General features: G+C 38.5%; 1 protein-coding gene across 1 annotated transcript in view; it reads left to right on the top strand.

Annotated features, from left to right (window-relative positions):
- Positions 1-13,273, top strand: part of USH2A (usherin) — an 892,942-nt gene that overhangs the window by 755,842 nt on the left and 123,827 nt on the right. Inside the window, exon 60 of the mRNA XM_061161192.1 lies at positions 3,289-3,643. Within this exon, the coding sequence (XP_061017175.1) occupies positions 3,289-3,643 (355 nt within the window). The remainder of the gene's footprint in view (positions 1-3,288; positions 3,644-13,273) is intronic.

Genomic DNA, 13,273 nt, shown 5'->3' with positions numbered 1-13,273 from the left:
AAGGATCATATGGTAATTCTAGTTTTAGTTTCTGAAGGAGCCTCCATATTATTCTCCATAGGGGCTGCACCAATTTACCTTTCCACCAACAGTGTAGGAGGGTTCCCTTTTCTCCACACCCTCTTATGGCTTGGACATCATTTCAATGATAACTTCCTTTGTATTATGTATTACATTTGACCCAGTGATTTTCGTGTGCATAATTAAATAAGAATTACCTAATTCTTACCCAAATTCTAGACATTATGCACTATAAGATTATTGATTCCAGTTTACAAAGTAAAATGAAAACTAGAGAATACAGGTGAGTTTTCCCAAGATCATTTAATGGTGTGGCAAGGCAAGGCCTACAACCCATCTCCTGTGACTACAGGTGTTTCTGGTTATTTATTCAAATTCAGAGTATTCTTAATATTCTTCATGAAGTAAGGTTGGCAGCCTCATAGTCTGAAATTGTTATGGGAAATGCATTAAATTATAGGATTTTATTTTGATTGCTTTTGAAGATAAGCGCTGAGAGCCGCTGGCATTCTAAGAGGGTAGGGAGTTCTTTAAAAGGTTATACTACATGAAGACAACATAAGTGTGAATGCCCTTTAAAATATATAGTTCCTGGTTTAATAATTATTTTTGTTTTCTTCTTAAGTGCTAAGGAACATTAAATTAATGTGAATTGAAAGAGGGAATTACTGAAGTATCTCCCACATGAGCTTAAGCAGAGCCAACTATTTGGCTCTTCAGAGAGAACTGGAAATGTGGTTTTCCTGTACACAGACTGTTCAGAAGGAAACACTTCCAGTTAAATGAACAGTTGAAGCTTACATCCTAAATAAATTAGAATAATTGTTGTCTATTCAACATCTTCTATTCAGAGTTCATTCAGACATAAAAATGTCCTATTTTTTTTAAATACCACAGATGGAATGGTTACCTCACTATAATATTAATTATTTCTTATCAGAACTGACTATTTAACCAGGCTGCATCCTCCAACTATTTTGGTGGATAAACTTGGGACTAACATAATACTTCATCTCTTACATAGTACAGATTTTTAAAATTTACACTTTCAGGAAATTTTTTACAGAATATCCACAATGGGAATTTGCTGTATGGCTCAGAAAACTCAAACAGGGGCTCTGTATTACCCTAGAGGGGTGGGATGGGGAGGGAGATGGGAGGGAGGTTCAAAAGGGAGGGGATATGCGTAAATCTTATGGCTGATTCATGTTGAGCTTTGACAGAAAACAACAAAATTCTGTAAAGAACTTATCCTTCAATTAAAAAAGTAAATTAAAAAAAAGAATATCCATTGTGTGTGGTTTTTTTTTATTTTTTGTATTTTCTCCTGCTTTTTCCCTTTTTGTTTTTTCTTTACTTTTTTAATAGAATGTCAGTTTTATGACAACTGTGGCTGCACCTCAATGTGGGGAATTCATGAGAGTTTAACAAAAATTCATTCAATTGTCATAGAAAGTTTGAAGCCAGACAAAGCAGACCATTTTATTTTCCCATAGAAGTTCGTGTGTTTGTCTACTGCATCATGTTCTCAGCAAACACCTTTTGAAAAACTTACTGAGAGGAGTTTTTGGCTGTGAGCCCTCTGGTCCTCAGTAGAATGGATCCATCCCACTGACTCACCTGGTACCTCCATCCCACTGACTCACCTGGTACCTGGTTGCAGCAAGTACGAAGGCCAAACCCTGCACACCTATGCTGGGTGCAGTCTGGCCCAGGCATGGTGGCGAGGAATAATGAGGTGGGTTGTTGAACCGTAATTGCAGGTCACTGGGATTATCTGTGAATTCTCCACAGCCTCCAGCAGGTAGACTGTCATTGCTCATTCCTAGGTCATAGGGACTCATCAACTTGAGGATCGTCAAATTCTCAAAGCCAGAGATTTTAAATATCCTGCCTTTTCTTGAAAGGTACTGTCGTTTACTTTGTCTTAATAACCCTTTCCATTTTGACGGTTAATCTGATATGGCAGCATGTGAACATGCCAGCATCTGAAGAGTGAGTTAATTAAATACCCCTAACAGCCTGGAAAATACTGATTTATTCATCAATCTCTTCTCAACTGGAGATGAAGCGAAAGGAGGAAAGGGTCATCCCCTGGGTACAATTCTTCCCCAACTTAGCATACTTACCCTCATAGGAAAGAAGGGTTGACAAAGACAAGGCAAAGATGCAGAAGAGCCTTGGAATTATATGCCTTTGAGCCATTCATTCAAAAAATTATTTGGACTGGAAGTTTGGGGCTAGTAGATGCAAACCATTACATATAGAATGGATAAACAAGGTCCTACCGTAAAGCACCGAGAACTACATTCAATATTCTCAGATATACCGTAATGGAAATGAATATAAAAAAGAATGAATCACTTTGCTGTATAGTAGAAATTGGCACACCTTTGTAAATTAACTGTACTTTAATTTTTAAAAAAGTTTTATTGAGCTTACTGGGTTCAGATGCTGGTAACACAGAAAGAGACCAACCACAGTTCCTCAGAAACTTCCCATTGTGGTCAGGTCTGCATCATGATGTCATACCCAGATTAGCAAGTGTCTGTTCCAAACAAAATATCATATCACATATTTGGGGTCATTCTAACAACTGACAATTCCATTTCTCGTACTTAGACATCTAATGCTCTGTGTGTGTGTGTGTGTGTGTGTGTGTGTGTGTGTGTGTGTGTTAGGCACTCAATTGTGTTCGACTCTGCAACCCCGTGGACTATAGCTCACCAGGCTCAGGTGTCCATGGGCTTCTCCAGGCAAGAATACTGGAGTGGGTTGTCATTGCCTTCTCCAATGCTCTATATATTGAGTACCAAAAGAGTTTGCATGGGCCATAGGGGTTTTGGGGGGTTGGGGGAGGGGGAAGGTTGAAATATAATTGATTTTAAATGTTGTGTTAGTTTCAGCTGTACGACAAAGTGATAGTTACTTGTTTTTTTCTGTCTGACTTCGTGAGCCCTAGTTTTGACATCAGTAAAATCTAAAGATGGGACTAAATTCCTTTCTTAGAGAGTTGAAAGAATTTTTTGAGCATACTCTGCTTTTTCCTAGGTTTTGGAGAAGCCATCTGAAATAAATTTGACTTTTACCTTTTAAAGAGTTCCAAAGCAAATCCCTGTTATTAGACATGTTCATGTTCATTTTGTTAACGGGACTGTTGAAAAATTGAGTTTGTAACAAATTCTTCTAAAAAGCAATTTCTTACTCTGTCCACACCCTGTCTTTTGAGTGTGCGGTGTCACTGATTCTTTCCTGGTTTCCTTTCAGACGTCCTACTGACATTGAAGAGGAATCCCTTGTGTTTGTCTGGTCAGAAGGAGCCCTTGAATTTATTGATGATGCAGACACTTTGAGGCCTTTCACACTCTATGAATATCAGGTCAGAGCCTGTAACTCCAAGGGCTCTGTGGAGAGTCTGTGGTCATCAGCACGGACTCTGGAAGCCCCACCTCAAGATTTTCCAGCACCTTGGGCTCAAGTCACTGGCGCCCATTCAGTTCTGCTTAACTGGACCGAGCCGGACTCTCCCAATGGCATCATCTTCCAGTATCGTGTGGTTTACCAACAGAGAACTGATGACCCGACCTTGAACTTCTCTGCAGTGCATGCTTTCACAGTGATGGTAAGAACTTTAGAAAAAAGAAAAAAATAAAAATAATAACAGGTACTTAGATTTTTTAAAATTAATTTTTATTGAAGTGTACCTGCTTTACAACGTTCTGTTATTAATAGTTTCTACTATACAGCAAAGTGAATTAGCTATTGTTGTTGTTCAATTGCTAAATCATGTCCAATTCTTTGCAGCCCCATGAACTGTAGCCCACCAGGCTTCCCTGTCCTTCACTATCTCCTGGAGCTTTCTCAAACTTATGTCCATTGAGTCGGTGATGCTATCTAACCATCTCATCCTCTGCCACCCCCTTCTCCTTCTTCCTTCAGTCTTTCCCAGCCTCAGGGTCTTTTCCAATGAGTTGGCTCTTCACATCAGGTGGCCGAAATATTGGAGCTTCAGCTTCAGCATCAGTCCTTTTGGTGAATATTCAGGGTTGATTTCCTTCAGGATTGACTGTTTTGATCTCCTTGCTGTCCAAGGACTCTCAAGAGTCTTCTCCAGCACCACAATTCAAAAGTATCAATTCTTCAGTGCTCAGCCTTCTTTATGGTCCAGTTAGACATATACATATATCCCCTCTTTTTTTGGATTTCCTTTCCCATTTAGGTCACCACAGAGCTTGGAGTAGAGTTCCCTTTGTTATAAAGTAGGTTCTTGTTTGTTATATATTTTTCCCCCCTTTGGTTATCTATTTTATGCATAGTATCAATAGTGTATATATGACAATCCCAGTCTCCCAATTCATCCTATCACCCCTTCGTTCACCCTTGGTATCCACATGCTTGATCTCTATGTCTGTGTCTCAATTTCTGCTTTGCAACTTAGATCATCTGTACTATTTTCCTAGATTCCACATATTTGCATTAATATATATTTGTTTTTCTCTTTCTGACTTCATTCTGTATCACAGTCTCTATGACTATCCATGGCTGTACATTTAACCCAATTTTGTTTCTTTTTATGGCTGAAATATTCCATTGTGTATAAGAATAGGTACTTATATGGTTAAATGTTGACATTAATTTTCTTAGCTGGCTTACATTTTTATTTACTTGATGCTTAAATATATGGGAACTTTTTTTTTTTTTTTTTTTTTTATGGGAATTGTTAAGTGCCAAAGTTGCAAAGTAGTCATGGGGACAGGATACTGAACTAAGTGTAGGAGATACTGGAGACCAGTGTTCAGATCATAGTTAATGTGTGTTACTGCCAAAAAAATAACTGAATCTCTCTTTGCATGACTTCCAAACCCATTAAATGGAAGTATTAAATGTTTCCCTCTGCACCTCACAGGGATGAAGCTCAGATAAAATTAGACATGTCACATATGTAAATATCACATATCACATATGCAAATATGATATTATTGACTCATTGAGGAAAAAGAAAATTAAATTTCTAGATATACCTATCTAGATATATAGATATAGTTATACATATACATCACATGCACTATAACTTAATGGTGATTTTTCAGGGTTGGCCTCCTCTGGCCCATACCACCACTTAATTCAATTTACCTTCTATCTCCTGAGAGCTTTCTTTATACCTGGCATAGCCTTATGTTCTATAGGAGATACAAAAAACAGGATGGTCCTTCTCTCAAGGAGCTTTCTCTCTTATAATATTGCTGAGATGAGAATTGAACACTAAAAAGTAAGCGAAGTAGTGGGTTACAGCCCATAATTTCCACCACACTGGGATTCAGATCCCAAACCCACCACCTACTGGCCACAGACCACAAAACATGAAAATATCATACATCAAAAGTGTTAAGCAAGAAATGCTCTGGAAAGTTTGTAAATGTGATTCTAATTATATAAAAAGTTCTAGAATATTTTAAGTATAGAGAGGAGATATATTGGGACAAGGAACTTCTCTGCCCTTATCAATAAAGCTACCTGTAAGGGGAGGAGACAATTTTACATTTTGCTTCATGTAATTCTCTATTTTTTATTTTTTCTAAAGACTATTTATTATTATTTTTTTAATTTTAATCTTAGTAAAGATCTGTAAAACCCCAAATTAATCAAATTATGTCTCATAGATATTAGTTGGCAGCCCTGACTCTCCCCAGCATTGAGCAGAATGATGGGCAGGTAGCAGATATTAGTAAAATAGGAAAGGCAGAAAGAAATGCTCTGGGAGGTCAGCAGGAAACCCTAAGACTGAAGGGATTTCATGAGAAAGATGAAACATTGTGGTCTTGGGAGTGAAATACACATGGTTTTCAAATGTGCGATGACTGTCCTTAAATATGAAAGCCCCTCACAAGGAAGAAACACTAGACAACATAAAGCATCCTTTTCAAAGACCAGATCATTTTTCTATGCTTCCAGTTTTGGAAGCCCAATTTACATGAAGGTTATCTTATACAGTATACCCAAAATATCTAAATAAGGTGAGGCAAACATATTTAAATGAAACTCCAGAAGAATCTTCATAAATGAATAGAGTGTAATATTTTCTCACTATCCAATGTTCAAATTTCTCATATGACTAGGAAATAAGCAATATATTAATTAAAGAAATCATCATTTTTAACTTAATTTTTGTTTTATATTGGAATATAGATGATTTACAGTGTTGTGTTAGTTTCAGGTGCATAGCAAAGTGATCCAGTCATGCATATACATGTATCCATGTTTTCCCATATAAGTAATTGCAGAATGTTGAGTAGAGTTCCTAAGCTATACAGGAGGTCCTTGTTGACAATCAACAAGGCTTCATATTTTACATATAGTTTGTATATGTTAATCCCAAGCTCCTAACTTACTCCTCCTCCCCTACATTTCATCTTTGGTAACCATAAATTTGTTCTCTGAGTCTGTTTCTGTTTTGCAAATAAGGTCATTTGTATCTTTTTTTGCTAGATTCCACATATAACTGATATCATGATATTTGTCTTTCTCTGACTTCACTTAGAAAGTTAATCTCTAAGCCCATCTATGTTGTGGCAAATGTCATTCTTTCATTTTTTTTTTTTTTTTTTTTAGCTGAGCAATAGTCCCTTGTATGTATGTACCACATCTTCTGTATCCTTTCCTCTGTCAAAGGACATTTAGGTTGCTTCTATGTCTTGGATATTGTAAATAGTACTGCAGTGGATATTGGGGTGCTTGTTTCTTTTCAAATTAGAAAACTCTAATGCCCAAGAATGGGATTGCTGGACCATATGGTGGTTTTGTTTTTAGTTTTACAAGGAACCTCCATACTGTTCTCCATAGTGGGTGTACCAATTTATATACCCATGAACAGTATAAGAAGGTTCCCTTTCTCTACATTCTCTCTGGCATATATTGTTTATAGAATGTTTGATGATGGCCACTCAGACTGGTGTGAGGTGACACTAATTTTTTTATTTGCATTTCTCTAATAATTATCAGTGTTGAGCATCTTTTATATACCTCTTGGCCATCTGTATGTCTTCTTTGAAGAAATGTCTATTTAGATATTCTGCCCATTTTTTGATTAGGTTGTTTATTTTTTTTTATATAGAGTTGCATGAGCTGTTTGTAAATTTTGGAGATTAATCCCTTGTCAGTCACTTCATTTGCAAATATTTTCTCCCATTCTGTGGGTTCGCTTTTCATTTTGTTTATGGTTTCCTTTGCAGTGCAAAAGCTTGTAAGTTTGATTTGGTCCCATTTATTTTTGTTTTTATTTTCATTACTCAAGGAGGTGGATCCAAAAAGATTTTGCTGAAATTTATATCAGAAAGAAATCTTCACTTATATTTAGAATTAAGAATTTATTTTTTATTTGACAGTTTATATATCATGGTCTTTTATATTACATTTAACAGTGCCCTCATTATAAGATTAGAAGCAATGTTCTTAAGAGTAGAAGTTCTTTTTTAGTTATGTGATCCATGGGGAAATCTATTATCTCCCACCACATCCTTGTATTCATGTCCTCAACTTCCACCCTGAAAGAAGAATACTGAAAAATCCTTGACAGGAACTTTCTGAATGAGACATCTTAATTTAAATATATTTTATTGACAACATCAATATTGCAATTATTAAGCTTCTAATCTTTTAAAATGTGGCTTTCAGAGATATGAGCCTAAACATTTAATCTCTCAGAAAGTTCTACTGGAATTCCATTGTGAAATAGCCTCTAAGTCATCCCTTCACGTTGTTGTTTATTTGCTCAGTCATGTCCGACTCTTTGAGACCCCATGGACTGCAGCCCGCCAGTCTCCTTTGACCATGGGATTTCCCAGGCAAGAATAATGGAGTGGGCTTCCATTCCCTTCTCCAGTGGACCTTCCTGACCCAGGGACTGAACCCACTTCTCCTGCATCTCCTGCATTGGCAGGCGGATTCTTTACCACTGAGTTACCTGGGAAGCCCTCATCCCTTCATATCCAGTTTCATTTTACAGCACAATACTCAAAGCATTCAATGAACTATGTTCTTTATTTGATCTGTTTGGTTCTATTTTTATCACACTAAAAAGTTCCTTCAAAAGAGGAAGGTTTATGGCCTCAAGCTTTAAGCCTTGCCTGTCTCTTGGTATATGGGCCTTCCCCAACATTCACTTACCAGACCAATATTGCTTTATTCCTCCATTTTTCTAAAGATTAATCTTTGCAGTGCTAAAAAGAAGAGCCATAATAATTGAGAAACAGTATTTCTGCATTCTGCTTTTGAATGTATGTATATGTGTGTTCAAAGTGGTCCACCAAAACCTGGATCCTTGTCCCTGAATATCCCAAGAGGAAATTTCATTAGGGTCATCAGGGAAATTCCCATTTGAACTTCTTAACAATCAAGGACATATTCCACAAAGCAGTCAGGCTAGAGGTATGACATTCTGGTCACTAGACCAAGTTTCCATGACTCTTTATGGACTGACATCTTTGAAAGAAGTAATCAGGAAAATAAACTATTATCTTTGAGTTTCATCCATTCCTACGCCCCCAAGAGAATGTGTTCAACCATTGTTTAAAGATACCTAAAGAAGGATACTCCAGAGGTTCTTCTTTCCAACTCCTCATTATCAGAGAAGAATGTTCCTTTTAGCCTATCCAAACCCCTCCTCCTGTATTTGAGGTCCATCTCTTCCTATTCAAAATAGCATTACTTTTTTCTGTACTAGTATATTGGACCCTCAGAGTCAAGAACATGTTATTGACAATTCAATCCAATTTGGCAAATAGTCATTGAGTACACTATTCAATATGTCAGTACTCTATACTACCTTCTACTGTGTGAGAAGTCTGCCATGCAGCTGGCCATTGGGCAGAGACTCTAAGGGAAGAGAGTGGTCAAGTCTGAGACACAGATTTTTTACTACCAGGCCTTTCAGGCTTTTAAATTTCTTTGCTTCTGAGTTTCTGCTGCTCATGTGTTGATGTTGTTTTTAAATTGCTAAGTCATATCCAACTCTTTGAGACCCCATGGTCTGTAGTATGTCAGGCTCCTCTGTCCTCTACTGTCTCCCCTGAGTTGGCTCAAATTCATGTCCTTTGAGTCAGTGATGCTATCTAACCATGTCATACTTTGCTGCCTCCTTCTCCTTTTGCCTTCAACCTTTCCCAACATCACGGTCTCTCCCAATAAATCAGCTCTTTGCATCAAGTGGCCAAAGTATTGGAGCTTCAGCTTTACCATCAGTCTTTCCAATGAATATTCAGAGTTGATTTCTTTAGGATTGACTGGTTTCATCTCCTTGCTTAGTCCAAGGGTCTCTTAAGAGTCTTCTCCAGCATCGTAGTTTGAAAGCATCAATTCTTCAGTGCTTAGCCTTATTTATGATTGAACTCTCACACCCATACATGACTACTGGAAAAACCATAGCTTTGACTATTTGGACCTTTGTCAGCAAAGTGATATCTCTGATTTTTAATATACTATCTAGGTTTGTCATAGCTTTCCTTCCAAGGAGCAAGTGTCTTTTAATTTCATGGCTGCAGTCACCAGCCACAGTGATTTTGGAGCCCAGGAAAATAAAATCTTGCAATGCTTCCACATTTTCCTCTTCTATGTGCTGTGAAGTGATGGGACTGGATGCCATGATCTTAGTTTTTTGAATGTTGAATTTCAAGTCAGCTTTTTCACTCTCCTCTTTTACCTTCATTAAGAAGCTCTTTAGTTCCTCTTCACTTTCTGCCATTAAAGTGATATCATCTGCTTATCTGAGGTTGTTAATTTCTTCCAGCAATCTTGATTCCAGCTTGTGAGTCATCCTGCCCAGCATTGTGCATGATGTACTTTGCATATAAGCTAAATAAGCAGGGTGATAATATACAGCCTTAATGTACTCCTTTCCCAATTCTAAACCAGTCCATGTTCCATGTTCAGTTCTAGCTGTTGCTTTTTGACCTGCATACAAGTTTTTCAGGAGACAGGTGAAAGAATTTTCCAAAGTTTGTTGTGATGCATACAGTCAATGTAGTCAATGAAGCAGAAGTAGATGGTTTTTTTTTTTTTTTGAATTCCCTTGCTTTCTCCATGATCCAACAAATGTTGGCAATTTGAGCTCTGGTTCCTCTGCCTTTTCTAAACCCAGGTTGTACATCTGGAAATTCTCAGTTCACAAACTGCTGAAACATAGCTGGAAAGATTTTGCAGATAACCTTGCTAGCATGTGAAATGAGTGTAGTTGTGTGGCAATTCTTTGGCATTACCTTTATTTGGGATTTGAATGAAAACTGGCCTTTTTCAGTCCTGTGGCCACTGCTGAGTTTTCCAGATTTGCTGATATATTGAGTGCAGCACTTTCATAGCATCATCTTTTATGATTTTAAATAGTTCAGCTGGAATTACATCACCTCCACTAGCTTTGTTCATAGTAATGCTTCCTAAGGCCCCCTTGACTTCACACTCCAGGATGTATGGTTCTAGGTGAGTGACCACACCATCATGGTTATCAAGATCATTACGACTTTTCTTGTATAGTTCTTCTGTGTATTCTTGCCACTTCTTAATTTTCTGCTTCTGTTAAGTCCTTGCCATTTCTGTGGTGATTTCCTTTTAAATCTCTCTATCGCCTTCCTGGCTCTACTCACTGTTTTTCCAATTCCTGCATCAACTAAATGTCTTCACTGCCTCTTTCCATTTCTGTGCCTCTCCTAGGACATTTTCCAACTTTTTGTTTCATTGACAGCTATGGCTGAAATGCACCAGAGCAAAGGAACTACATTTTCAATTAGTGAGATACAGAATCCATCCCCACAATCTAGGATTACACTTCAGTTCCCAGACTTGCAAGAGGTGTCACTAATGCCGCTCATTCAGTCTCTTGTTTCTCTTGGGATCCCATCCCCCCACAAGAAGTCACCAATAAATTGCGTGTAGAGCCGTGCCATCACTAACTTGTCCCAGAGTCCCCCCAGAGCTGTTTATAGACAGGTGGACGTAGCTGGGAGAGCCTCATAAAACAGGTGCAGTGAAGGCATGCGTCCTCCTGATGGTGGCAGTGGATGGAGAACTGGCAGTGGGGGCCCTCCGTGGGGGTGGAGAGCATATGTGTTGGCAGGAGCAGCAGCAGCAGAGGCAGCAGGAGAGACGAAATGGAAAGAGTGGGGCTTTTAATGTATCACCAGCTTCTCTCCTAATCACATGAAAAGTTTCATCTCTGTTTGGACCTACAGAGATTCTTCTAAGGGGAAGAGAGAGATATCTAGTTCCTTAGGATCTCTTCAAACCAAGCCCCTCCTCTACTGAAAACCAGCTTTAGGTAGAAGTCCTTAAGCCCCCTCCCAATTAGCTCTGTGATGAATTGTGCGGTGTCAGGAGAGAAACTGCATGTAGCCTTGCTTGGCACGGGAGAGTTCCATGGTGGTATATACAGGGAAAACTCCTGGCGAGGTTGGCGGTGCTGTTGCCACCACTCAGACGTGTTTGCTTTTTCTCCCTGGCACCTGCCATCACACTGGCAAAAATAACTTGGGACAGAAAGGCAAAGGTGGTTTACCTGTTAGTCTGTGCTGTCAGTATATCCCTGCTCACCCCACAGGGCTATAAAACATCAAGCCCAGATTAGACACTTGCCCAGTCCCCTGAAAGATAGATGGTCCCTCGCTCTGTACATAGAATCAAGCATGCGGTGCTGAGGAGTAAGCAAATTATATGGGTCACTAAAAGTTGGCTTCCGATCTGGAAATAAAATCCAGAATTACAGACTCTAGTTTCTAGATTCTAATTGCAAACTTCCGTGCCCAATGTCACAGAGGAAGTATTCAAAACGTCCCCATGTAGTTGTCGCAAATCTCTTTACCATTAAGTAGATATGTAAGGGGAAAAAAATAAGACTCTTTATAATTGCCATATGATAGGGAGTTTGTGAATAAATCAATGATTTATTTTTAATCCCATTTTCATTTTGGCTTAGTCTAATGTAAAATATTATTGCTCTTTACAAATGATCTTGAATTAGTTGGAGCTCTTAAATCTGATTGTTCGTGGCATTTTTCCCCCAGATCCACTGATAAGTCAAAAAAAATGCTTTGGGAAATACAGTTATCTAAAAAGACTACTTTGGTGACTGTTGTTCCAAAATCAAGAAAAAATAGTGGTAAAAACAATAGCCATACTTTCTGTGTCAGTTGGGACTTTCACATTATAGAATATGAGTAATAACATCATTCATTCAGATACAAAATATGGGAGAGTAGATGTCACACAGAACAACATGTTGGCACAACCCATTTTTTATTGTAAAAAACTTTGTTTGATCTCAACTGTTCATTTATTAGGCTTCTGTTATCTTTCTGCTTTTTTTTTCTAATAGCCTACCCTACCCTACCCTAATACCTACCTGATCTACGTTTTGCTCAATATTATTGGGCATAAAAAACCATGTAAGTCTTGAACTTTGTGTAACTGGTTCCTTGGAAGGGCCTTACTTATCCCCAACCACTTTATTCCACAAGCTTTATTAGGACTTCCTTCCTTGCTCATGAGATCTCTAGAGCAAGTTCCATGGTTTTCCAGTAGCTTTCAGTGACAAGGACCAGCCCAATTTTGGTAATCAGGACTCATTTGTGTGCTAAAAAATCCAGTCTAGATCCAGTCTGAAGCCTGACATGTGAAGGCATCATCAGTGGGGAATAGAGGGCATGTCTGTTTTTGTTTCTTTTGTTCTTGTTGATTTCCCCAGGGTCATGGTAGAAAAGATAAAATTAAACTAAAAGAGGCAGAGCCTAATATTGTTCTGGTCCATCTACCATTGCCTTCGTATGTGTAAGTGTCTCATGGGATTTTTTTTTTTTATGGGTTACATAGAGGTCTCCCATGGGAAATTCCATGCTTCACAGTTCCTGAGGCAGGCAACACACTCTTTGGCAAATTTCTTGCACCCTTGTCCATTACTGCCCCCAAAGATCCACCCACAGCCTTCTACTGCTAGGTTCCCCTCTCCCAAAACGTCAGCCAATATCAGGGCCTAGCATGTTAGCAAAACTCATTCCTTTCTTGACATTCATAGGCTTGTGGAAAAGTTGTTCTATTAAAAAAGGAAAGTACAGCTAGTCCAGCAGTATCTTCTCTATTTGCCTTACCGCTGGGTGAGACCCAGGCAGCCTCAGAACTTGAGAATTCATTGAATGCGCAGCAGGTATCAGCTTCTGTGTTAGGCCATGAACCCCAAATCCTGGGATCACGTAAGAATCTCAGAAGACCCTTCTTT

The sequence above is a fragment of the Dama dama genome, chromosome 14, assembly GCF_033118175.1.
Source record: "Dama dama isolate Ldn47 chromosome 14, ASM3311817v1, whole genome shotgun sequence".
NCBI lineage: Eukaryota > Metazoa > Chordata > Mammalia > Artiodactyla > Cervidae > Dama > Dama dama.
Note: the sequence above shows the minus strand (reverse complement) of the source record. Positions and strands in the feature narration are given on the sequence as shown.